Raw genomic sequence first — 27,430 nt, 5'->3', positions numbered from 1 at the left:
TTCCTGCCAACAATGAATGAGACTTCCTGTTGCTCCACATCCTTGCCAGCATTTGGTGTGTCAGTATTTTGTATTTTAGCCATTCTAATAGGTGTGGTGATATTTTATTCTTGTTTTAATCTGCATTTCCCTAATGACACATGAGATATGGGTGTCTTTTCATATGCTTATTTGCCATCTGTATATATCTTGTCAGATGAGGTGTCTGTTAAAGTCTCTGGCCGATTTTTAACTGGGATTGTTTTTCTTATTGCTGAGTTTTAAGAGTTCTTTGTATATTTTGAATGAAAGTCTTTTAAAAATCAAACATGTGTTTTGCAAGTATTTTTTTCTGGTTTGTGGCTTGTTTTTTCATTATTTTATCAGTGTCTTTCACAGAATAAAAGGTTTTAATTTTAGTAAGTTATTGATTTTTTCTTTCATGAATTGTACTCTTGGTTTTGTACCTAAAAACTCATTGCCAAATCCAAGTTCACACAGATTTTCCCCTGTTATATTCTAGAAGTTTTGTGTTTTACATTTAGGTCTATTAGATTCCATTTTGAGTTAATTCTCATGAAAAGTGTAAGGTGAAAGATTTAGTTTCTACATATGGATGTCCAATTGTTCTAGCATCACTTGTCGAAAAGATGATCCTTTTTTTTCTGTTGAATTGCCGTTGCTCCTTTGTCAAGGATCAATTGACTATATTGGTGTATTCCTATTTCTGGACTCTCTATTATGTTCCATTGGCCTGTTTGTCTATTCTTTTGCCAATACCATGCTGTCCTAATTACTGTAGCTTTATCTTAAGTCTAATGTCATGTAGCATCAGTCCTTCAACTTTGATCTTCTTTATCAGTATTATGTGGACTATTCTCAGTTGCTTGCCTTTCCATATAAACTTTAAAATAAGCTTGTTGATATCCATAAAATAATTTGCTGGGATTTTAACTTAGATTACATTGAATCTATAGATCAAGTTAGGAGGAACTGACATTTAAACAATATTGAATCTTTCTATCCATGAACATGGAATAGCTCTCAATTTATCTAGATTTCTCTGATCAGGGTCTTGTAATTATATATATAAATTTATATATATCAATATATTTAGATTTATACCTAAGTATTTCTTTTTGTGTGTGATAATTTAAATATTATGTTTTTAATTTCATATTCCAATTGTTCATTGCTGGTATATAGGAAAGCAACTGACTTTTGTATATTAACCTTGTATCCTGGAACCGTGCTATAACTGCTGGTTAGTTCCAGGAGTTTTCTGCCAGTTCTCTGGGATTTTCTACATAGTTAATCATGTCATCTGTGAACAAAGACAGTTTTATTCCTTCCTTCCTAATATCTATGCCTTTTATTTCCTTTACTGTTCTTATTGAATTAGCTAGACCTTTCAGTATAATGCTGAATAGGAGTAGTAAAAAGGGACATTCTTGCCTTTTCCCAAACTTAGGGGGAGAGCATCTAGTTTCTCAACATCAAGCATGATGTTAGGTGTAGATTTTCTGTAGATGTTCTTTATCTTATTGAGCAAGTTTCTTTCCATTCCTATTTTGCTGAGAATTTTTCCTAAAATCACGATTGGATGTTGGATTGTATCAAGCGCTTTTCTGCATCTTATAGATATGATCATATGATTTTTCTTCTTTAGCCTGTTGATGTGATGCAATACACTAATTGATTTTCTAATGTTGAACCAACCTTGCATATCTGGAATAAATCCCACTTCATTTAGGTGTGTGGTTCTTTTTGTACATCACTGGATTCAATGTGCTAATATTTTGTTGAGAATTTTTGCATTATGTTCATGAGAGATATTGGTCTGTAATTTTCTTATAATGTCTTTATCTGGTTTTGGTTTTAGGGTAATGCTGGCTTCATAGAACAAGTTAGAAAGTGTTCCCTCTGCTTCTATTTTCTGGAAGAGATTGTAGAGAACTGGTATCATCTCTTCCTTAAATGTATGATAGAAGTCACCAGTGAAACCATCTGAGCCTGGTGTTTTCTGGAAGGTTACTAATTATTGATTCAATTTCCTTGGTAGATATAGGCCCCTTCAGATGATCTATTTCTTCTTGTATGAGTTTTGGTAGTTTGTGCCTTCCAAGGAATTGGTCTATTGCATCTCAGTTATCAAATTTGTGGGCACAGAGTTGCTCATAATATTCCTTTATTACACTTTTAATATCCATGGGATCAGTAGTGATGATACTTCTTCCATTTCTGATATTAGTAATCTGTGCCTCCTCTCTTTTTTTCTTGGCTAGCCTGGCTAGAGGTTTACTGCTTTTATTAATATTGCCAAAGAATCAGCTTTTGGTTTTATTGATTTTCTCTACTGATTTCTGCTCTTTGTTTCTTTTTTTAAAATTAATTTATTTATGGCTGTGTTGGGTCTTCGTTGCTGAGGGTGGGGTTTCTCTAGTAGTGGTGAGCAGGGTCTACTCTTCGTTGCAGTATGTGGGTTTCTCATTGCAGTGGCATCTCTTGTTGCAGAGTACCAGCCCTAGAGTGCACAGGCTTCAGTAGTTGCAGCACGTGGGTTCAGTAGTTGTGGCTCATGGGCACTAGAGTGTGGGCTCAGTAGTTGTGGTGCAGGGGCTTAGTTGCTCTGTGGCATGTGGGATCTTCCTGGACCAGGGCTTGAACTCGTGTCCCCTGCATTGGCAGGTGGATTCTTAACTACTGCGCCACCAGGGAAGTCCCCCTGCTCTTTGTTTCTGTGAAGGTCTCCTAAGTCTTATTTCCCTTTCCACTTCTGCTCCTCTCCAACCCATCTACCTTCCCACAGCCAAAATCACCTTCCTACAAGTCAAAACTAATGCTTTTCAACTGTTTAAAATACTTTGATGGCACCTTTTGCCTTCAAGATGAAGGCCAAACTTCTTATTGTTATCTCTAAAGCCCTGCATGATTTGGTCTGCTCATTCCTCCAGACTTATCATGTCTCACCCTTAGACCTCTTGGAGCTTTGACAGCATAGAAAAGACAGATATTAAGTTTTTACACAAATATTTATTCCAAGTATACATAATGAAGAACTATTTAAATAGGCCAATAGAATTTACAGGAAACTCTTCAATTGATTCAGATTTTAAAAGACCATGAAGAAAAAAACTAGAGAAAAGGCTGGTAACCAAAAATCAATATAAAATGGATTTTTGGAAATAGTATTTAGAGACCTAGAGATCATAATGAAAGTCTGTGTTTTTTGGGGGGGTGGGGTGGGTTTGGGTTTTATTTTTCTGGCTGCGCCATGCGCCATGTAAAAACTTAGCTCCCCAATGAGGAATCGAACCAACGCCCCCTGCACTGGAAATGCAGACCACCAGGGAAGTCCCGAAAGTTTTTTTTTTTTTAATTACAGAAAAGAAGGCACATCCAGATATATTTTTTCATTTTAAAGGTATATAAGGACAATACAGAAAAGGTAAACTCAAAAGGAAAAAAGTACTCACAATCCAACTGTCCTAACATAACTACTACTACATTCTGCAGTAGTTATTATGCTATATTCAAATATAGTTATAGTGATAGGCTTGAAGGCTATACCCTGGTTCTCAACGCTGGCATGTTAGAATCACCTGGTGGAACTTTTAAACATTAAGGTAACTGAGCCTGATTCCTGATCAACTAAACCAGAATCTCTGGGTGGTGACGTCCTGTGCTGAGAAACACTGTATATAGACATGTCCTATGTACAGGCAAGGGCCTCACCTCAAAGGTGAGTTTATTTTTGGTATCAATCACCTGGGAAAGTGAAGAGTTCCTCAGACAGGATATGGAATCTTTTAGAGCAGTATTAGACTCACATGGGGAGCTTTAAAAATCCCAAAGCCCAGGCTACACCTCAACCCAATGACTTCAGAATCTCTAGGGGGTGGGAGGCAGGCGTTAGTAATTTCTTAAGCTCCCCAGGTGATTCCAGTATGCAGTCAAGGTTAAGAACCACTGTGCTGAGAGCTCCAGGTGAGCTACAAAGTAGGAATTTGGCTTTTGGCATATGGTAGGTGCTCAATAAACACTTTCCCCACAGGGAAAATTTCCCCATGCAGCCATAGGGAACTTGACAGGCTGTTCTGGAAATAGTAAGCTATGCCTCAGGGTGTATTTTAGACTGCCCCATGTTTATAGGTCTTTCACAATTGGCTTGGTTTTCACAAGCCTTTGGGGGTTAAAAGTTGTTAGTTTTGGCTCCTATATCCTTGTCTTCACAAGGAATTCCTTATGAAATGAGACTGAGCATTAACGCCTCCATGCTCTTGCCCACATGGCAACCATAAAACATCATACTGTGGCAGCAGACAGGAGCTTTCCCAGCACGCAGAGTACCCACCTACACCCAGCTGAAACAGATGACACCACCTTTTAATTAAATCAGCTTCCAGAAGGCTGACATCAGCTCAGGAAAAACACACCTGGACACCAGGATCTGGCACCTTCAAGACTCCAGATGGTTCCTGTCTCTGCTGGACTAATGGGCACATTCCCCAGCTCCGGTGTCATGTTCCTCATAACCAAGACTGAGATTTCCTTAGGGTTTTGTCTGAGTGCTCTGCCTCCAGATACAGGCAGGGCTAACTCCCTCTCTTCCACTGAGTCTTTGCTCAAATCTACCTCTCATTGAGGCTTGCCCTGACCGTCCCATTTAAACTTGCAATCTCTTCTCCAGCATTCCCTTGTCCTGCTCTATTTTCTTTCATAGCACTCATCACCTTCCAAGACACTGAAAACGTTACTTGTTTATCACACTTTTTGTTTACTGACCAGCTTGTTCACTGGTATATCCTCAGAGCATAGAACCTGACACATGGTAGTTGCTCAAGAAAGCTGCTGAATGAATGAGGAAGAGCTTACCTCGACGTCTGGGCAGCAGACTGTAGCCCTGAGCCTTCCCCTAGGACCCTCCACTTTGGACAGTAGACACCTTTTTGGGAAGCCAGAGCCTCTCCAGGGACCAGACTTGAACCCTCTGGAGGCATCATCCAATTGGGATGCGGCTGACTGCACTGAGCAGCCTGAGTGCCTATCCCCCAGGGAACACAAGGTTAATTCCTGGACAACTTTGAGGCCAACAAAACCCAACACGCCAGCCTCACATCCTGGTTATTCACTCCCTCAAGGACATCCTCATCAGTTTTCTCATGCTCAAGTCACTGCTGTCTGCTTCTTCTTCATGGTTCAATCTCCCACTTCTCTCCCACCTCGCCACTTTCTAACTTTCCACTGTTTTCCGTGAAGCCTCGACTTCTTAAGTGAATGTTCCTTCCATCTTCTAATTTCATAGAAACCTGGGTCTTCACTGAAAACACCATTTCCTCTACAGCCCTGTGTGATGGAGGCTGCTCTTTCTTCTATACCCCATGCATCTGAAGGTCCCTCATATCCTCTTTGTACTCCATTTATGCTTCCGAGTCAGCAGTATGTTACCTTCCTTTAAAAAAAGAAAAGAAAAGAAAACCTGTTCATTGTTCATGCTATCCAGAAATACTACCTCCTACCCTCCCTTGCTGTTCTCATTTACTCTCTCCCCCTTCACTAAGACTTCAGCTCACAAGACATCCTTTCCAAACAAGCTTACAAGGCTGTTCGTATGGCTTAAAGTTTTCATGGTTTTATCCCAATTACAAAGCACATAGTTGGTACTCATGAAAGATTTGCTAAATGAATGAGTTGAAGAAATGAAATCTGGGGCATGAAGCAGGAGGCAAGCTGACATTCAGATCTGATTTGGGGGCTACAGCCTTCCCAGTTTACCAGACACCAATAAGGGTAAATGGATAGGTGGATTCTCATACTTGGGCAATTATTATGATCCCACTTTATAGTAAGAAACTGAGCAGTAACAGTTAAATAACTCGCTCAAGATTATAGCTAGTAAGATGTGGAACTGGGCTTTAAAAATCAACGTCTGACTCCACAGCTCAAATTTTTTAAAATAAATTTATTAATTTTATTTTTATTTTTATTTTTGGCTGTGTTGGGTCTTCGTTGTTGTGCGCAGAAGCAATGCTTCTCTAGATGTGGCGAGTGGGGGCTACTCTTCATTGTGGTGCACGTTGCAGTGGCTTCTTTTATTACGATGCACAGGCTCTAGGCACGCGGGCTTCACTAGTTGTGGCACGTGGGCTCAGGAGCTGTGGCTCGCGGGCTCTAGAGCACAGACTCAGTAGTTGTGGTGCAGGGGCTTAGCTGCCCTGCGCCATGTGGGAATCTTTCAGGACCAGGGCTCAAACCCGTGTCCCCTGCATTGGCAGGCAGATTCTTAACCACTGCGCCACCAGGGAAGCCCAGCACAGCCCACATTTTAAACCTCCCAAAAATATTGCCCTCCTGAACAATAGAGTTTGCAGTTAAAAGACAAGGTTTTGTACAGCTCACTGCATATAAGTATTTTAAATAATCTTCACAGCACTGACAAGTGATTCTGTTGTGAAGACACAAGTAGCAGGGAATTCTCAAAGGAAATAGAAACCATTTATTCCACAAAGACATAATTAAAAGAATATAATGAAGACCAAAAACATCCAAGACATCTATTTCCAGGTTTTTGGAGTATCATTGGATATAGAGATATTTTAAGTGTATTTCTATAAACAGTTGACCCTTGAACAACATGATTAGGGGCACTGACACTACATGCAGTCAAAAATCCGCATATAACTTACAGTCAGCCCTCCATATATGCAGTTCCTCCATAACCATGATTCTGCATGCTCAGATGCCACCAATCACAGATCATGTAGTATTTTAATGTGTACTGTTGAAAAAAATCCACATATAAGTGGATGCACTGCAGTTCAAATGTTGAAGGGTCAACTGTAATAGGTTCTTAAGAATAGAAAACACCTGGGGCGGGGAGGCCATTCCCATGCAGATATATCTGCTGCATTCTCAGTGAAGGGCCAGCTAAGTATGATTTGTGAGGCAAATCTGACCCACTATCTGTTTTGTGTATGGTCAGTGAGCTAAGAATGTCTTTTACATTTTAATGGTTGGTTTAAAAATTAGAAGAATAACATTTAATGACATAAAAATTATATGAAATTAAAATTTCAGTGTCCATAAACAAAGTTTTGTTGGAATATAGCTACAGCCATACTCATTTGTCTATGTGTTCTCTATGGCTGCTTTCATGTTACAGCAGCAGAGATGAGTAGTTGTGACAGAGACAACAAAGCCCCCCAAACTCAGAAATATTGACCACTTGACACTTTACAAAAAGAGCTGGCCTCTATTTACAATAGCCCGGAGATGGAAACAACCTAAGTGCCCGCCGTCGGATGAATGGATAAAGAAGATGTGGCACATATACAATGGAATATTACTCAGCCATAAAAAGAAACGAAATTGAGCTATTTGTAATGAGGTGGATAGATCTAGAGTCTGTTATACGGAGTGAAGTAAGTCAGAAAGAGAAGGACAAATACCGTATGCTAACACATATATATGGAATTTAAGAAAAAAAAATGTTATGAAGAACCTAGGGGTAAAACAGGAATAAAGACAGAGACCTACTGGAGAACAGACTTGAGGATATGGGGAGGGGGAAGGGTGAGGTGTGTTAGGGCGAGAGAGAGACATGGACATATATATACTAACAAACGTAAGGTAGATAGCCAGTGGGAAGCAGCCGCATGGCACAGGGAAACCGGCTCGGTTCTTTGTGGCTGTCTGGAGGGGTGGGATAGGGAGGGTGGGAGGGAGGGAGACAAAGAGGGAAGAGATATGGGAACATATATATATGTATAACTGACTCACTCTGTTATAAAGCAGAAACTAACACACCATTGTAAAGCAATTATACCCCAATAAAGATGTTAAAAAAAAAAAAAAAAAAAGAGCTGGCCAACCTTGTTATAGGTCATTTCTTCTGACTTAACTTCCAGTTCACTGATTCTGTCCACAGTTGTATCTAATCTGTTGCTAATCCTTCTACTGAATTTTTAATTTTGGTCACTGTAGTTTTCAATTCTATAAGTTTTGTTTTTCCAATCTAATGTTTTGCTTTTTATAGTTCCCTATTACATGTGTAGAGTTCAATATTATCTTTATTTCCTTAAATAGAGTATATCTAATTGCTTTATTTTTTGAATATTTGAAATTTATTTAATTTATCTTTTTATACAGCAGGTTCTTATTAAATATCCATTTTATACATATTAGTGTATATATGTCAATCCCAATCTCGCAATTCATCACACCACCACCACCCACCCACACCACTTTCTCCCCTTGGTGCCCATATGTTTGTTCTCCACATCTGTGTCTCAATTTCTGCCCTGCAAACTGGTTCATCTGTACCATTTTTCTAGGTTCCACATATATGTGTTAATACATGATATTTGTTTTTCTCTTTCTGACTTAATTTACTCTGTATGACAGTCTGTAGATCCATCCACGTCTCTACAAATGACCCAGTTTCGTTCCTTTTTATGGCTGAGTAATATTCCACTGTATGTATGTACCACATCTTCTTTATCCATTCGTCTGTCAGTGGGCATTTATGTTGCTTCCACAAACTGGCTATTGTAAATAGTGATGAAATGAACATTGGGGTGCATATGTCTTTTTGAATTATGGTTCTCTCTGGGTATATGCCCAGTAGTGGGATTGCTGAGTCGTATGGTAGTTCTATTTTTAGGTTTTAAGGAACCTCCATACTGTCCTCCATGGTGGCTGTATCAATTTACATTCCCACCAACAGTGCAAGAGGGTTCCCTGTTCTCCACACCCTCTCTAGCATTTGCTGTTTGTATATTTTCTGATGATGCCCATTCTAACGGGTGTGAGGTGATGCCTCACTGTAGTTTTGATTTGCATTTCTCTAATAATTAGTGATGTTCAGCAGCTTTTCATGTGCTTCCTGGCCACCTTTAGGTCTTCTTTGGAGGAATGTCTATTTAGGTCTTCTGCCCGTTTTTTGATTGGGTTGTTTGTCTTTGTAATATTGAGCTGCATGAGCTGTTTATATATTTTGGAGGTTAATTCTTTGTCCGTTGATTCATTTGCAAATATCTTCTCCCATTCTGAGGGCTGTCTTTTCATCTTGTTTGTAGTTTCCGTTGCTTTGCAAAAGCTTTGAAGTTTCATTAGGTCCCATTTGTTTATTTTTCTTTTTATTTCCTTTACTCTAGGAGGTGAATCAAAAAAGATATTTCTGTGATTTATGTCAAAGAGTGTTCTTCCTATGTTTTCCTCTAAGAGTTTATAGTTTAAGAGTTTTTACATTTAGGTCTCTAATCCATTTTGAGTTTATTTTTGTGTATGGTGTTAGGGAGTGTTCTAATTTCATTCTTTTACATGTAGCTGTCCAGTTTTCCCAGCACCAAAAGACAGAAGAGACTGTCTTTTCTCCATTGTATATCTTTGCCGCCATTGTCATGGATTAGTTGACCATAGGTGCGTGGGTTTATCTCTGGGCTTTCTATCCTGTTCCATTGATCTATCTTTCTGTTTTTGTGCCAGTACCATATTGTCTTGATGACTGTAGCTTTGTAGTATAGTCTGAAGTCAGGGAGTCTGATTCCTCCAGCTCCACTTTTCTCCCTTAAGACTGCTTTGTCTATTCAGGGTCTTTTGTGTCTCCATACAAATTTTAAGACTTTTTGTTCTAGTTCTTTAAAAAATGCCATTGGTAATTTGATAGGGATTGCATTGAATCTGTAGATTGGGTAGTAGAGTCATTTTCACAATATTGATTTTCCAGTCCAAGTACATGGTATATCTCTCCATCTGTTGGTATCATCTTTAATTTCTTTCATCAGTGTCTTATAGTTTTCTGCATACAGGTCTTTTGTCTCCCTAGGTAGGTTTATTCTTAGGTATTTTATTCTTTTTTGTTGCAATGGTAAATGGGAGTGTTTCCTTAATTTCTCTTTCAGATTTTTCAACATTAGCGTATAGGAATGCAAGAGATTTCTGTGCACTAATTTTGCATCCGGCAACTTTACCAAATTCATTGATTAGCTCTAGTAGTTTTCTGGTGGCACCTTTAGGATCCTCTACATATAGTATCATGTCACCTGCAAACAGTGACAATTTTACTTCTTCTTTTCCAATTTGGATTCTTTTTATTTCTTTTTCTTCTCTGATTGCCGTGGCTAGGACTTCCAAAACTATCTTGAATAATAGCAGCGAGAGTGGACATCCTTGTCTTGTTCCTGATCTTAGAGGAAAGGCTTTCAGTTTTTCACCACTGAGAATGATGTTTGCTGTGGGTTTCTCTGTCGTATATGGCCTTTATTATGTTGAGGTAGGTTCCCTCTATGCCCACTTTCCAGAGAGTTTTTATCATAAATGGGTGTTGAATTTTGTCAAAAGCTTTTTCTGCATCTATTGAGATGATCATATCGTTTTTCTTCTTCAATTTGTTAATATGGTGTATCACATTGATTGATTTGCATATATTGAAGAATCCTTGCATCCCTGAGATAAATACCTCTTGATCATGGTGTATGATCCTTTCAATGTGTTGTTGGATTCTGTTTGCTAGTATTTTGTTGAGGATTTTTGCATCTATGTTCATCAGTGATATTGGTCTGTAGTTTTCTTTTTTTGTAGTATCTTTGTCTGGTTTTGGTATCAGGGTGATGGTGGCCTCATAGAATGAGTTTGGGAGTGTTCCTTCCATGCAATTTTTTGGAAGAGTTTGAGAAGGATGGGTGTTAGCTCTTCTCTAAATGTTTGACAGAATTCACCTGTGAAGCCATCTGATCCTGGACTTTTGTTTGTTGGAAGATTTTTAATCACAGTTTCAATTTCATTACTTGTGATAGGTCTATTCATATTTTCTATTTCTCCTGGTTCACTCTTGGATGGTTATACCTTTCCAAGAATTTGTCCATTTCTTCCAGATTGTCCATTTTATTGGCACAGAGTTGCTTGTAGTAGTCTCTTAGGATGCTCTGTATTTCTGTGGTGTCTGTTGTAACTTCTGCTTTTTCATTTCAAATTTTATTGATTTGAGTCCTCTCCCTCTTTTTCTTGATGAGTCTGGCTAATGGTTTATCATTTTTTTTTAATCTTCTCAAAGAACCAGCTTTTAGTTTTATTGATCTTTGCTATTGTTTTCTTTGTTTCTATTTCATTTATTTCTGCTCTGATCTTTATGATTTCTTTCCTTCTACTAACTTTGGGTTCTGTTGGTTCTTCCTTCTCTAGCTGTTTTAGGTGTAAGGTTAGATTGTTTATTTGAAATTTTTTTTGTTTCTTGAGGTAGGATTGTATTGCTATAAACTTCCCTCTTAGAACTGCTTTTGCTGCATCCCATAGGTTTTGGATCGTCGTGTTTTCATCGTCATTCGTCTCTAGGTATTTTTTGATTTCCTCTTTGATTTCTTCAGTGATCTCTTGGTTAGTCAGTAACATACTGTTTAGCCTCCATGTGTTTGTGTTTTATACGTTTTTTCCCCATAACTGATTTCTAATCTCATAGCGTTGTGGTCAGAAAAGATGCTTGATATGATTTCAATTTTCTTAAATTTATTGAGGCTTGATTTGTGACCCAAGATGTGATCTATCCTGGAGAATGTTCTGGGAGCACTTGAGAAAAAAGCGTAATCTGCTGTTTTTGGATGGAATGTCCTATAAATATCAATTAAATCTATCTGGTCAGTTGTGTCATTTAAAGCCTGTGTTTTCTTATTAATTTTCTGTTTGGATGATCTGTCCATTGGTGTAAGTGAGGTGTTAAAGTCCCCCACTATTATTGTGTTACTGTCGATTTCCTCTTTTATAGCTGTTAGCAGTAGCCTTGTGTATTGAGGTGCTCCTATGTTGGGTGCATATATATGTATAATTGTTATATCTTCTTCTTGGATTGATCCCTTGATCATTATGTAGTGTCCTTCCTTGTCTCTTGTAACATTCTTTATTTGAAAGTCCATTTTATCTGATATGAGTAATGCTACTCCACCTTTCTTTTGATTTCCATTTGCATGGAATATCTTTTTCCATCCCCTCACTTTCAGTCTGTATGTGTCCCTAGGTCTGAAGTGGGTCTCTAGTAGACAGCATATCGATGGGTTTTGTTTTTTGTATCCATTCAGCCAGCCTGTGTCGTTTGGTTGGAGCACTTAATCCTTTCATGATTAAGGTAATTATAGATATGTATGCTCCTATTACCATTTTCTTAATTGTTTTGGGCTTGTTTTTGTAGGCCCTTTTCTTCTCTTGTGTTTCCCACTTAGAGAAGTTCCTTTAGCATTTGTTGTAGAGCTGGCTTGGTGGTGCCGAAATCTCTTAGCTTTTGCTTGTCTGTAAAGCTTTTGATTTCTCCATCAAATCTGAATGAGATCCTTGCCAGGTAGAATAACCTTGGTTGTAGGTTCTTCCCTTTCATCACTTTAAATATGTCATGCCACTCCCTTCTGGCTTGTAGAGTTTCTGCTGAAAAATCAGCTGTTAACCTTATGGGAGTTCCCTTGTATGTTGTAATTTTTCCCTTGCTGCTTTCAATAATTTTTCTTTGTCTTTAATTTTTGCCAATTTGATTACTATGCGGCTCGGCATGTTTCTCCTTGGGTTTATTCTCTATGGGACTCTCTGCACTTCTTGGACTTGGGTGGCTATTTCCTTTCCCATGTTAGGGACGTTTTCGACTATAATCTCTTCAAATATTTTCTCAGGTTCTTTCTCTCTCTCTTCTCCTTCTGGGACCCCTATAATGCGAATGTTGTTGCATTTAATGTTGTCCCAGAGGTCTCTTAGGCTGTCTTCATTTCTTTCCATTATTTTTTCTTTATTCTGTTCTGCAGCAGTGAATTTCACCATTTTGTCCTCCAGGTCACTTATCGGTTCTTCTGCCTCAGTTATTCTGCTATTGATTCCTTCTAGTGTAGTTTTCATTACAGTTATTGTATTGTTCATCTCTGTTTGTTTGTTCTTTAATTCTTCTAGGTCTTGCATCTTCTCGATCTTTGCCTCCATTCTTTTTCCGAGGTCCTGGATCATCTTCGCTATCATTATTCTGAATTCTTTTTCTGGAAGGTTGCCTATCTCCACTTCACTTAGCTGTTTTTCTCGGGTTTTATCTTGTTCCTTCATCTGGTACATAGTCCTCTGCCTTTTCATCTTGTCTATCTTTCTGTGAATGTGGTTTTTGTTCCACAGGCTGCAGGATTGTAATTCTTCTTGTTTCTGCTGTCTGTCCTCTGGTGGATGAGCCTATTTAAGAGGCTTGTGCAAGCTTCCTGATGGGGGGGGACTGGTAGTGGGTAGAGCTAGCTGTTGCTCTGCTGGGCTGAGCTCAGTAAAACTTTAATCTGCTTGTCTGCTGATGGGTGGAGCTGGGTTCCCTCCCAGTTGGTTGTTTGGCCTGAGGCGACCGGACACTGGAGTCTACCCGGGCTCTTTGGTGAGGCTAATGGTGGACTCTGGAAAGGCTCAGGCCAAGGAGTACTTCCCAGAACTTCTGCTGCCAGTGTCCTTGTCCTCACGGTGAGACAGAGCCACCCCCAGCCTCTGCAGGAGACCCTCCAACACTAGCAGGTAGGTCTGGTTCAGTCTCCCCTGGGGTCACTGCTCCTTCCCCTGGGTCCCGATGCACACACTACTTTGTGTGTGCCCTCCAAGAGTGGAGTCTCTGTTTCCCCCAGTGCTGCCGAAATCCTGCAATCAAATCCCACTAGCCTTCAAAGTCTAATTCTCTAGGAATTCCTCCTCCCATTGCTGGACCCCAGGTTCGGATGCCTGACGTGGGGCTCAGAACCTTCACTCCAGTGGGTGGACTTCTGTGGTATAAGTGTTTGTGAGTCTCCAGTTTTCACCCACCCGGGTGGACTTCTGTGGTATAAGTGTTTGTGAGTCTCCAGTTTGTGAGTCACCCACCCAGCAGTTATGGGATTTGACTTTATTGTGATTGCGCCCCTCCTACCGTCTCATTGCGGCTTCTCCTTTGTCTTTGGATGTGGAGTATCTTTTATGGTGAGTTCCAGTGTCTCCCTGTTAATGACTGTTCAGCAGTTAGTTGTGATTCCAGGGCTCTCGCAAGAGGGAGTGAGAGCACATCCTTCTACTCTGCTGTCTTGAACCGATCTATCTAATTGCTTTATAAACTGTGTCTGGTAATTCCAATTTCAGAAGTCTTTGTGGGTACCCCTCTGTTGTCTGTTGTTCATGGTTCTCTCTGATGGAGTCTTGTTTCCTTATGTGCTTAGTAATTTTTCCTGTGAGCTATTCATTTCCTTGAAAAGTTATCTGTGAGGAATTCACGTCTTCCTCCAGAGAGGGACTGCAATTGCTTCTGCCAGGAGCTTGGAGGCACTGCCAGTCTGGAAGACCTTGGACGGAGTTCATAGCTTGAAGTCCGTGGATCATCTGAGTGATGAGAGCCCTGGCTGTGAGTATCAAGTATTTCCTTTTATTGACTTATTGCCCTGATCTGCTCAGAGCTCTGGCAATGTTTCCTGCAGTCCTGATTCAGAGGTACAGGTTTAGTTCTAGTTTATCCTTAAGTTGAGTCCTTTGGGGTTCCAGTTCAAGGCAGAAAGGATCAAAAGATGGAAAATGTGGAAGTTAGTAGACCTGGAGGCTAGAATGAGAAGGCCTTACACTGAATCAGAGTTTCAGAGGAGGAGTAGAGAGAGAATGGGGCAGAGGCAAAATTTAAAGAGATAATGGCTAAAAATTTTCCAGAACATATGAATTCATATACTATAAAAGCTAAATTAATCCAATCAAGATAAACAAAGAGAAATTCCTACATTTGTATATTTATTCATAGAATCCTTTCTTTTATTCTTCATAAAAACCTTAGGAAATGGGTATTATTATCTATGTTTTTCATAAAGGAAAATTGTGATTCGGAGAGCCAAAATGAATGATCTAAGGTCATATAATTCTAAGCAGAAGGGGCAGAATTCAAATCCAGTTCTGATCCAAGTTCAGGTCCTTTCCTATACATCAGAAATAGAACACAACATGCAGAGAAAGACTTCATAAGGGGAGATCTGAATATTGCTAAGGAATTACCTCCAAAACCCAGGATCCTTAACTTGGAAACTTCTCCCTGGAAGCAGGTAAAAACCTTTCCCCATGTATCTGTGCTTTGTTCTGAAGATAGCATTGGATTAGAAAAGTTTTTACAGTAAGAGGCAGGGAAGTTCTAGCTTATACCTTAAATTGTGAGTTAAATATAATGAAGCCAAGCCAGTTCCCCAGGCTAAAGACCAAGTTGACTCAAATGTTTTATGGAACTGGTCTGGTACACAAAAGAAAGCTATACAACAGCTTACTATGTACCACCCAACTGTCAGGTCAGCAGGGCAGGAGTGTCCTCTTAATTCCCCTCCTTACACTGCTGAAGACAGTTTAAATAATATAGTTAACGTGTCCTGGATAACATGTCTCTTGTTCATCAGTGTGATTCAACTTGGTAAATTACTACATCTCTTCCGTTCTGGAGGCATTTCACTTGCTTAGAGCTTATGCTTGATTTGTTTTTTGCCCAGAGCACTAAATTAAGAATTTTCTAAGGAAGAAGCCTATGGATTTCCAGCATAATCAAGCCCCATTCCCTAGATGTTAACATGTGACTGACATCTCTATACTAGCTTGGTAGATAGAAGAGACTGTTCTTCCCTCATGGCTGCCTCCATGATGTATAAAAGCTGGGAGAATTACAACACCTGAACTCATAGTATGAGGCACCAGAGCCAAGAAGCCAGTTGCCAGGAAAAGGGGCTAGATGCCAGACAATTCAGTGGGGAAAGCCAAATAACCCTGGGTTTGATGCCTTGTATGTAGGTGCAGCTGTCACTATCAGAAGCAGCTGTGGTCAAGGCCTCATGCAAGAGAGGACAGAAAGAGACACAATTCTTATCTTTCACGTCTGTCTGGTACAGGACAGGGGCAGAGGTGTACAAAGATGACTAACCACAGAAAGGAGCCACAGGCAGTTCTGCAACCATTTCCTGCACATCCACCACGTGAGGGGTCCTGTGCAGGGCACGAATGCAGACTGGATAGAGCCCAATCTCCAGGAAGCCCAGTCTAATGAGGGAAGCACACGGGCATCCACCTGTCATCCGTGCAGCCATGCAGCCATCCACGCAGCCATGAATTCAGTGTTTACTGAGCACCTAACAAACATATGGCAGGGCTGCCTAGGTGCTAGGGTGACAAAGAGGGCCAGGACAGGGAAGGATTCTGAAAGAATTAGATACCTATCTGAAAGCCCCTGTAAATTCACCATTTCAATTCAATCCTTACAATGACCCTGTGAGGTAGGTATACTGATGTCCTCATGTTACAGGTGAAACTGAGCTTCAGAGCGGTTAAGTGGTCTGCCCCAAATCAGAAAGAAAGGAAATGGCAATCTGGGATTTGAACCAAGCATGGCCTGGTTCCAAGCCTGTGCTCTTAATACATTAATAACTATTACACAGTTAATTAGAGTATAATGAGATAATGGGTGTCAGAGGTAGAAAATTCACAGGAAGCAGAGGAAGAGATAATTAATTCTGTATAGGAAGGAGGTAGACTTTAAGTTTTCCTAGTGGACATGCAAGGAAAGGGGATTTCAGACACAGATAAAAAAACATACAGAAGAGTAGAGGGAAAGGGAGGATCGACCTGTGGGAGAGAGACAGGAGTTAAAGCACGCAGGAAGCCTGAGCACAGAAGGCTTTGCATGCCTGGCTGCAGAGCATCTTTGAAAGGCTTTGCAATGCCTCCTGCTGTGACTCGATCATCCTCCACTCTGCAGCGGAAGCCTTTCCTCCTTGTCCTTCAAACTCCTGGCGGGTGCTCCTTCTGTAACAAGCTTCCTGTGCCAGCCAAATCTAAGGCCTTATGTTTGCACCCACAATCTCATCCTCTCCAGGCCCCTGCAGACTGTAATGTGCTCTAAGCTTCAGCTGACAGACTGAGGACAGAGGCCTCAGGGATCCGCCAACAACCACAGGTGTGATGAGAGCTGGCCCTTCGAGGTTGGCCCCCAGCTCTCAGACCTCTCTACAACAGAGTCAAGGAACTGTCTCATTCTACTCACAGTTTAGAGTCCAGCTTCAGGAGGAAGCCCAACCGATCATATTCTGAAAAAGAAAAGCAAAGCAGAAAATGTCACTGGTATCAAGCCACTGCTGACACTAGCAGATTACACTCCCCAACCCAGACCCAGACCACAAGGGCGGGCAACTGCTTCCAGATCCAAACACACAAGCCGCAAGTAAATTTAAGTCACCAAACTCTTGCTGAACACCTGTCTTGTGAAGGACCAGGTTCAATGCCAGGTGTTTCCCAGGCGTTATAGGCCAACCACTCCTATGCTGACATATAACTGTCCTCCTGTTCAAATGTGGTACTTGAAACTGAAATTTAGTTAGCCACAAAATGGGACCCTTGGAGAAGTAAGAGGGTCAGAAGCAACCTCTGCTACCTCTAAGCTATAAGCTCTAAGATTTATGTTGAATCAGTCATGTTAGCTACGGGGTAAAAATATGGTAGCAAGGGGTGCTCAGATCCATGGCAATGATCCTCTTCATGACAGCCACAAAGAAGCGACAGACCTGATTTCATAAAGGACAGGAAATTTAAAATGAAAGCTAAAAACAATTTGGTAATACGTTTGCAACAAATGGTAAATCATTGATATTGTACTTGATTTCTCTGTATCTTGCCTCATATTCTCAAACAAAGTTGAAGAAATTTTACAAAATTTTCTGAAGTACAAGATTTTAAAAAAGAAGAAAATCTTTTTAAGAATCTTGTAGGCAAAGGGGAAATCAGCATAGGAAAAATAATAAAAAATAATAAATAATATTTAAATATTATAAATATATAAAAATAATAAAAAGCAGCCAGGATAAGAATACCAAAAGTGGTTGTCCTAAGGTTTTATGTGCTTGCTGGAAGAGGATCATAGATATATCCCCAAGATTTCTCACCGCTAAAACTGAACGCAAAGCACTGTTTTAAGGGTTTACAGTGTCCATAAAATAAACTAGGAGAATCCCAGCTCTTCCTTTTTTTTTGATTTGCCCACGCAGCCATGAATTCAGTGTTTACTGAGCACCTAACAAACATATGGCAGGGCTGCCTAGGTGCTAGGGTGACAAAGAGGGCCAGGACAGGGAAGGATTCTGAAAGAATTAGATACCTATCTGAAAGCCCCTGTAAATTCACCATTTCAATTCAATCCTTACAATGACCCTGTGAGGTAGGTATACTGATGTCCTCATGTTACAGGTGAAACTGAGCTTCAGAGCGGTTAAGTGGTCTGCCCCAAATCAGAAAGAAAGGAAATGGCAATCTGGGATTTGAACCAAGCATGGCCTGGTTCCAAGCCTGTGCTCTTAATACATTAATAACTATTACACAGTTAATTAGAGTATAATGAGATAATGGGTGTCAGAGGTAGAAAATTCACAGGAAGCAGAGGAAGAGATAATTAATTCTGTATAGGAAGGAGGTAGACTTTAAGTTTTCCTAGTGGACATGCAAGGAAAGGGGATTTCAGACACAGATAAAAAAACATACAGAAGAGTAGAGGGAAAGGGAGGATCGACCTGTGGGAGAGAGACAGGAGTTAAAGCACGCAGGAAGCCTGAGCACAGAAGGCTTTGCATGCCTGGCTGCAGAGCATCTTTGAAAGGCTTTGCAATGCCTCCTGCTGTGACTCGATCATCCTCCACTCTGCAGCGGAAGCCTTTCCTCCTTGTCCTTCAAACTCCTGGCGGGTGCTCCTTCTGTAACAAGCTTCCTGTGCCAGCCAAATCTAAGGCCTTATGTTTGCACCCACAATCTCATCCTCTCCAGGCCCCTGCAGACTGTAATGTGCTCTAAGCTTCAGCTGACAGACTGAGGACAGAGGCCTCAGGGATCCGCCAACAACCACAGGTGTGATGAGAGCTGGCCCTTCGAGGTTGGCCCCCAGCTCTCAGACCTCTCTACAACAGAGTCAAGGAACTGTCTCATTCTACTCACAGTTTAGAGTCCAGCTTCAGGAGGAAGCCCAACCGATCATATTCTGAAAAAGAAAAGCAAAGCAGAAAATGTCACTGGTATCAAGCCACTGCTGACACTAGCAGATTACACTCCCCAACCCAGACCCAGACCACAAGGGCGGGCAACTGCTTCCAGATCCAAACACACAAGCCGCAAGTAAATTTAAGTCACCAAACTCTTGCTGAACACCTGTCTTGTGAAGGACCAGGTTCAATGCCAGGTGTTTCCCAGGCGTTATAGGCCAACCACTCCTATGCTGACATATAACTGTCCTCCTGTTCAAATGTGGTACTTGAAACTGAAATTTAGTTAGCCACAAAATGGGACCCTTGGAGAAGTAAGAGGGTCAGAAGCAACCTCTGCTACCTCTAAGCTATAAGCTCTAAGATTTATGTTGAATCAGTCATGTTAGCTACGGGGTAAAAATATGGTAGCAAGGGGTGCTCAGATCCATGGCAATGATCCTCTTCATGACAGCCACAAAGAAGCGACAGACCTGATTTCATAAAGGACAGGAAATTTAAAATGAAAGCTAAAAACAATTTGGTAATACGTTTGCAACAAATGGTAAATCATTGATATTGTACTTGATTTCTCTGTATCTTGCCTCATATTCTCAAACAAAGTTGAAGAAATTTTACAAAATTTTCTGAAGTACAAGATTTTAAAAAAGAAGAAAATCTTTTTAAGAATCTTGTAGGCAAAGGGGAAATCAGCATAGGAAAAATAATAAAAAATAATAAATAATATTTAAATATTATAAATATATAAAAATAATAAAAAGCAGCCAGGATAAGAATACCAAAAGTGGTTGTCCTAAGGTTTTATGTGCTTGCTGGAAGAGGATCATAGATATATCCCCAAGATTTCTCACCGCTAAAACTGAACGCAAAGCACTGTTTTAAGGGTTTACAGTGTCCATAAAATAAACTAGGAGAATCCCAGCTCTTCCTTTTTTTTTGATTTGCAATTTTATTTTATTTATTTATTTTATACAGCAGGTTCTTATTAGTTATCTATTTTATACATATTAGTGTATACATGTCAATCCCAACCTCCCAATTCATCCCACCCGCCTCCCCAACCCCCAGCTCTTCCTGATACTAAGAATTTAGGGAAGTTTCCTCTGTGTCCTCAAAAATATTTGTATAAAGAAATGACAGGAAGTGTCATAAGATTGTTTCGTATAGCTTTATTCAATGATTGCAAAGTGTGTGTGTGTGTGTGTGTGTAAAGTAGCTTCGCCAAAATAAGGTGGTCTAGGAATGTAGCTCTCAGTTGGCCTCGCTTAATCTGAGGGTAAAACCCAATACCAAGACCAAAAAACTGTTTGGGAAAGGCCATGCAGCACAGCTTTCAAAGAACTCAGTCTTTAATAAACAGTGAATGGCAAAAAGAGGGAAATTACACACACTGACAAGAAGCTCACAGGAGCCACTCTGCAAGACCAATTAAGGCCAGACTGTGCACTTTCATAAGCAGCAGAGCTGCAGGGAGAGAATAATTCCTCTTCCTAAAACTGAAGATATAACAATTCCAACACACAACTCATCAGAAGGCTTGCCTCCTAAGAGAATATACTTGAGCAAGTGAAAGCCTTTCCTCAAAATAATTCTGGTTTTGCTCTAGTTCAGATAAATGGATAAGAGACTTTGCTTAACAGGAACTTATAAAAATCAATAAGGTTTCAATTTAAAAAATAAACTGAAAACAAAATTTGCCAAAAGAGTTAATTTCAAAGTTGAATACTCTTTCAACAATCCTATCTTATCATTCCATGAAAAAGAAAACCTCATTAACTTGCCAACACCTGTTGCTTTTTCTCCAAGTGGCCATAACCTTGGGGAAACTATCCTGTTACTCCTTCTCAGATCTGAGCTAAGACCCCCTTGGACATACAATGAATCCGCATTTTGGCTGATTCCCTCCAGAGAGGCCAGAGAATGTTTTCCCCTTGCTGCAAACTGAAACATCAGGGGCCAAGTAAGAACATAACATACGCCAGGGAAGTGGGAGAATGTAGTGCCCTCCTGCAGCAAATCACACAACTTATTTTAGTTGCACTAAAAACAAATCCTGTTGAAATGTCTTTTTCTCACCACATATTTTTGTATAGTAACCATGATTATATTTATGGGTTATTTTCCAATGGCATCTTGTCTTTTACACACACACGTACACAAACACACTAACTGCACATTAAACACATAAGAATACTTTGTATCTCTAAATAAATTATGTCTCTCCCTTCCACGGCTCTTTTGGACTATCTTTTTTTTTTTCTCTTTTGTTAAGAAACAGAAGTACCAGAAATATTTCACTTTAGTCCTTAATTTAAGAAAAGGTAACTGTATGAGCCCAATGATGATAAATGGCAACTGACATTGGCTTCAGGTCACAGAGTCAAGAGGGAATGGAGTCCCTCCTGTCAAAGGGGTCAGCCTCCACCACCTCCAGCTAACTATGCCAGGCAGCAATGCCGGCCCGGCATTGCCACATTTTCTGTTTTTATTTTTGTGGTACGCAGGCCTCCCACTGCTGTGGCCTCTCCTGTTGCGAAGCACAGGCTCCGGACGCACAGGCCCAGCGGCCATGGCTCACGGACCCAGCTGCTCCGTGGCATGTGGGATCCTCCCGGACCGGGGCACGAACCCGTGTCCCCTGCATCGGCAGGCGGACTCTCAACCACTGCGCCACCAGGGGAGTCCCCACATCTTCTGTTTTTTTAAAGCCAGGAATCTAGATCTTAAAATCCAGAGGTTAAAATTCCTCTATTTGTAAATACTGGCAATAGATTCAAGAAAAAATGAAAGATTATGAGGATCACCCAAAGTATGTCCATGGATAGGATTCAGGCAGCAGGCTGTTTTTAAACTGTCCTACACAGGCAGAGGGCTAGAGGCGTTTTTCTTTTGTGGCTGCATACTTAATAAATATTTGTTAACCGTTCTTATCAGGATTATTTGGTTACAGTGGTCATAAATCCAACAGGATGCTAAGATAGTTTCAGCCAAGACTCTAGGTTGATAATTTCAGACACTGAAGTGAGGTGCTAGACGAGGATGTGGATTTTCCAAGGAAATATCTGAAAACTTGTTACATCATTCTAAAAGCTCTCCCAACATCAAATATAAAAGTAACTGGTTGTGAGACATTAAGGGAGAGAGGACTTGAAGAATTTCTTTGGAGACAGCAGTGTTATGAACTCCACCTTCCTGCAGGGGAAAAATGGGTAGTACATGGCTCTTACTCAAACCTGGTGAGAAAAGCTTAACATGACCCTTAAAGAATGGGGAATACAGTGGACTGCCAGGTGTCTGAATTCTACCTGAGAAACATAAAGGACACAAGATGCACTGGCTGCAAAGGATAGAGCTCCGTGGCAACTGGCCTGCACTTCCAGAATTTGTTGCAGAAAATGATGCATGAATAAGCTAGTTTGGGTTGTTTTAGGTCATTTCCTAAAGATGTGTCCAACAGGCTGAAGGGTCCTCAGCAGACAGAAGCAAGAGCAGACACCGGGAGTCCCAGGACCTACAGAAGGAGTGAGTGACAAGGCTTTGGTGAGTGCATTGCCCACATCAGGAGACCTACAGAGGAGAGGTCCCCAGATGGAGGGGTCTCCAAAATGTCTACAAGAGAACCCCACAAGGGTCAGCTTTACACACTTTTCAGTTCAGGGAGTGCTGACACTATCTTGTGTCTTCTCCGCTCATTCTCTCTCCCTTCCCCACCAACTCCAGAGAGGTCCAAAACCTCAGCCAGCAACTGGGGGACGAGTGGAAGGAGGAGGACAAGCAGGGCATATCCCCTCCCTGGGTCGGCACCGCTGGTTCTAAGCTCTGTGCAGGGAGGAGAAGTCACTGCAGCTCTGAACGAACAGAAAGCTATGACTATTGCCATAAGGCAGGACACTAATTTTGGAATTTGTGATTCAATGTGGCCATGGGATTTCTATTACCTCAGAGGTACCAAAAAGTTCTCTGGACCTCCCACACTGAAAATATCTTATGGGGACAGAGAGACACAAATGAAAGTGGCTGTGATTATCCCCTGATGTTTCCTGCATGTTCAACACACTGCTTGTACTAACTTAGGCAAATACGGTGATTCAGCGGTTCACATAACCAAAGCATGGGAAGCGCCAGGGTGCAGAGGGCTTCAGAGATGACTGAAAGTGACTGGAATGCCAGCAGGCCTCCCTCAGTTAGCTTTACTCTCCCCGACTAGCTTTCTTCCTAAGTCAGGACACATAGCCAGTAGCAATTCGCAGGCCATATCTTCAGTTCTGCCACTGAAAAGGGCATGAGACCTGGCATCTCTGCTCCTAATGGCAAAACTCCCAGGGAAGGGGTACAAGTGGTCTAGCTTGCATCAGCTCCTCACCCACTGTCTGAATCACAGTGATCAAGAAGATGGGGTTTGTGAAAAGTTATGATTCTGACATGACACACCTGGTTAGAAGGAGCATTTACCAGAAGGAGGAATGTGTTGTCCTGAACAAATAAAAGCTCCTGGGAACAGGAAGAAGTCCTTGGAAAACTTAAAGCTAGCCCAATCTCCCAGGTATAATAGGTATACCCACTGTTAAAATGGGCCACAGACTTTTTTTCTCCTGTCCTCGTCCATTCTGCTGTGGGTCTTTTCTTCCTTGGCCAATCTCCTCTTTAAATCTTTCTCATAATGCCCTCTGGACCCCATATGCCAATCACCTGGCTTACTTCCCTCTACCTCCTAGCAGACCCGAAGCCTGAAGCCTGACTCTGCCCTGCAAGACCTGGCTTTTCCTGTGGCTCTCAATAGGAGGCTGCTTTTTCTCTCAAATGCCAAGCACCTGTGGGTAGTGAGAAGTGAGTGATTATGATGTGCTGTGGCATAGTTTTCACCATTTTTCTTGTGTTTGGGGTTCACTGAGATTCTGGGATCTGTGGGTTTATAGTTTTAATCAAACTGGAAAATATCTTGGCTGTTATGTCCTCAAAACTTTTTCTGCCCTCCCGTCTCTTCTGGGGGCTCCAGTTACACATGTATCAGGCTGCTTGACATCCCACCACTCACTGACACTCTGTTCATTTGTTTCTAGTAATTTTTAGATGGTTTCTATTGATATATCTTATAGTTCACTACTTTTTCTTCTGCAGTGTCTAATCTGTCATTTATACATTGAGTATATTTTTCTTCTCAAACACTATTATTCATATCTAAAATTCTTTTTTATATCTTACATGCCTTCCCTTAATATTCTCATGCTTTCTTCTACCTTCCTGAAGATATGGGATATGTTTTAACATCTTTGCCTACTAATTCTATCATTTGTGTTATCTCTACGCCTGTTTCTATCAACTGATTTTTCTCCTCATATGGGCTGTATTTTCAAGCTTTTCTGAACTACCTGGTCTTTTTTTTTTTTTTTTTTTTATTGCAGTATAGTTGATGTACAATATTATATACAATATAATACAATATAGTGATTCACAATTTTTAAAGGTTATACTTCATTTATAGCTATTATAAAATATTGACTAAATTCCCTGTGCTGTACAATAATATTGTTGTGCCTACTTTATACCTAATAGTTTGCACCTCTTAATCCCCTACCCCTATACTGCCCTGCCCCCCTTCCCCCTTCCCTCTGTAAACTGCTAGTTTGTCCTCTATATCTGTGAGTCTGTTTCTTTTATGTTATATTCACTAGTTTGCTGTTTGTTAGATTCCACATATAAGTGATATCATACAGTATTTGTCTTCTTCTGTCTGACTTATTTCACTTTGCATAATACCCTCCAAGTGCAACCATGTTGTTGCAAATGGCAAAATTTCATTCTTTTTTTGTCTTAATTTATTGAAGTATGGCTGATTTACAATATTGTGTTAGTTTCAGGTGTATAGCACCTGAAGCTATACATATATATTCTTTTTCAGATTACTTTTCCTTTATATATTATTACAAAATATTGAGTATAGTTCCCTGTAGGTCCTTGTTGGTTAGCTATTTTACATACGGTAGTGTGTATATGTTAATCCCAAACTCCTAATTTATCCCTCCCCCTCTTCCCCCTTTGGTAACTATAAGTTTGCTTTCTATGTCTGTGGGTCTATTTCTGTTTTGTAATATGTACATTTGTATCTTTTTTCTTTAGATTCCACATTTTGGCATTATCATATGATATTTGTCTTTCTCTGTCTGGCTTACTTCACTTAGTATGATAATCTTTAGGCCCATCCATATTGCTGCAAATGACATTATTTCATTCTTTTTTATGGCTACATAATATTCCATTGTATATATGTACCACATCTTTTTTTATCCATTCATCTGTCAATGGACATTTAGGTTGCTTCCATGTCTTGGCTACTGCAATGAACCTTGGGGTGCATGTATCTTTTCCAATTATAATTTTGTCCAGATATACGTCCAGGAGATCACTGGACCATATGGTAACTCTATTTTTCGTTTTTTAAGGAACCTCCATACTGTTTTCCATAGTGGCTGTATCAATTTACATTCCCACCAATAGTGTAGGGGGCTTCCCTTTTCTCCACACCTTCTCTAGCATTTATTGTTTGTAGAGTTTTTGACGATAGCCATTCTTACCAATGTGAGGTGATACCTCATTGTGGTTTTGATTTGCATTTCCCTAATAATTACTGGGGTTGAACCTCTTTTCACATGCCTGTTGACCATCTGCACTTGCTCTTTGGAAAAATGTCTATTTAGGTCTTCTGCCCATTTTTTTTTTTAATCCAAAATGTGTTTATTGGGATGGTTTCGTATTCATCTTGATTCCAGGGGCTTTTAGTGCTGCTTTCATCTGAAGGAGCACCCTTCTGCAAGCCTTGCTTTTCCTCCTGTAGGCTGGCAGAGGATGGTAGAGCAGCCAACACACAAAACTACTGTTTGTGCATGGTTAAAGATGGTGGTGATTTTATAGCATCCTGGGCATTTCACATCCATGAAATAGGAAGTGGGGCTCTGCACCAGGGGCTTCTTTTTGTGTTTCCTATTCTCCTCTTCTGGAGAGGGATGAAGGAGATCCTTTGTGAGAGGCATGTTCTCGTGGGGAGGTCGTCACTGTGGGAAAGCCTTCTGCGCATTTTTAAATTGGGTTGTTTGTTTATGATGTTTTATGAGCTGTTTATATATTCTGGATATTAATTCCTTATTGGTCATATCATTTGCAAATATTTTCTCCCATTCAGTAGGTTGTCTTTTCATTTTGTTGATGGTTTCCTTTGCTGTGCAAAAGCTTTTAAGTTTTATTAGGTCCCATTTGTTTATTCTTGTTTTTATTTCCTTGGCTTTAGGAGAGGAAAGCAAATACTGAAAAAATATTGCTACAATTTATGTCAAAGAGTGTTCTGCCTATGTTTTCCTCTAGGAGTTTCATAGTATCCAGTCTTACATTTAAGTCTTTAATTCATTTTGAGTTTATTTTTGCATATGGTGTTAGAGAATGTTCTAGTTTCACTCTTTTACATGTAGCTGTCCAGTTTTCCCAGCACCACTTACTTGAAGAGACTGTCTTTTCTCCATTGTATATCCTTGCCTCCTTTGTTTTAGATTAATTGACCACAAGTGCATGGGTTTATTTCTGGGCTCTCTATTCTGTTCCATTGATCTATGTGTCTGTTTTTGTGCCAGGACCATACTGTTTTGATTACTGTAGCTTTGTAGCACAGCCTGAAATCAGAGAGTGTGATTTCTCCAACTCTGTTCTTCTTTCTCAAGATTGTTTTGGCTATTCAGGGTCTTTTGTGTTTCCATACAAATTTTAAAATTATTTGTTCTAGTTCTGTGAAAAATGCCATTGGTATTTTGATAGGGATTGCACTGAATCTGTAGGTTGCCTTGGGTAGTATGGTCATTTTCATAATATTAATTCTTCCAACATGGTATATCTTTCCACCTGTTTGTGTTGTCTTCAGTTTCTCTCATCAGTGTCTTACAGTTTACCAAGCATTATTCCTAGGTATTTTATTCTTTCTGATGTGATAGTAAATGGAATTCTTTCCTTTATTTCTCTCTCTGATAGTTCATTGTTAGTGTATAGAAATGCAGCCTGGAGAGAGGGGGAAGATGGCAGAAGAGTAAGATGCGGAGATCACCTTCCTCCCCACAGATACACAAGAAATACAACTACACGTGGAACAACTCCTACAGAACACCTACTGAACGCTGGCAGAAAACCTCAGATCTCCCAAAAGGCAAGAAACTCCCCCACGCACCTGGTTAGGGCTAAAGAAAAAAGAATAAACAGAGACAAAAGAATAGGGAGGAGACCTGCACCAGTGGGAGGGAGCTGTGAAGGAGGAAAGGCTTCCACACACTAGGAAGCCCCTTCGCGGGCGGAGACTGCGGGAGGCGGAGCGGGGAGCTTCGGAGCCGCGGAGGAGAGCGCAGCAACGGGGGTGCGGAGGGCAGAGCGGGGAGGTTCCCGCACAGAGGATCGGTGCCGACCGGCACTCACCAGCCCGAGAGGCTTGT

The 27,430-nt window shown here is 40.6% G+C and overlaps 1 protein-coding gene and 1 pseudogene across 11 annotated transcripts in view; both read right to left on the bottom strand.

Moving 5' to 3' along the window:
- Positions 1-27,430, bottom strand: part of ST3GAL3 (ST3 beta-galactoside alpha-2,3-sialyltransferase 3) — a 206,207-nt gene that overhangs the window by 83,694 nt on the left and 95,083 nt on the right. For all 11 annotated transcript variants that reach the window (XM_007468248.1, XM_007468247.1, XM_007468250.1 and 8 more), the window contains one exon: positions 18,925-18,967. In XM_007468248.1, the coding sequence (XP_007468310.1) occupies positions 18,925-18,967 (43 nt within the window). The remainder of the gene's footprint in view (positions 1-18,924; positions 18,968-27,430) is intronic.
- Positions 25,742-25,996, bottom strand: LOC103083376 (40S ribosomal protein S27 pseudogene; annotated as a pseudogene).

This window comes from Lipotes vexillifer, unplaced genomic scaffold (genome assembly GCF_000442215.2).
Source record: "Lipotes vexillifer unplaced genomic scaffold, Lipotes_vexillifer_v1.1 scaffold661, whole genome shotgun sequence".
Lineage (NCBI taxonomy): Eukaryota > Metazoa > Chordata > Mammalia > Artiodactyla > Lipotidae > Lipotes > Lipotes vexillifer.
The sequence above is the reverse complement of the archived record's forward strand: the minus strand, read 5'-3'. Positions and strand labels throughout refer to the sequence as shown.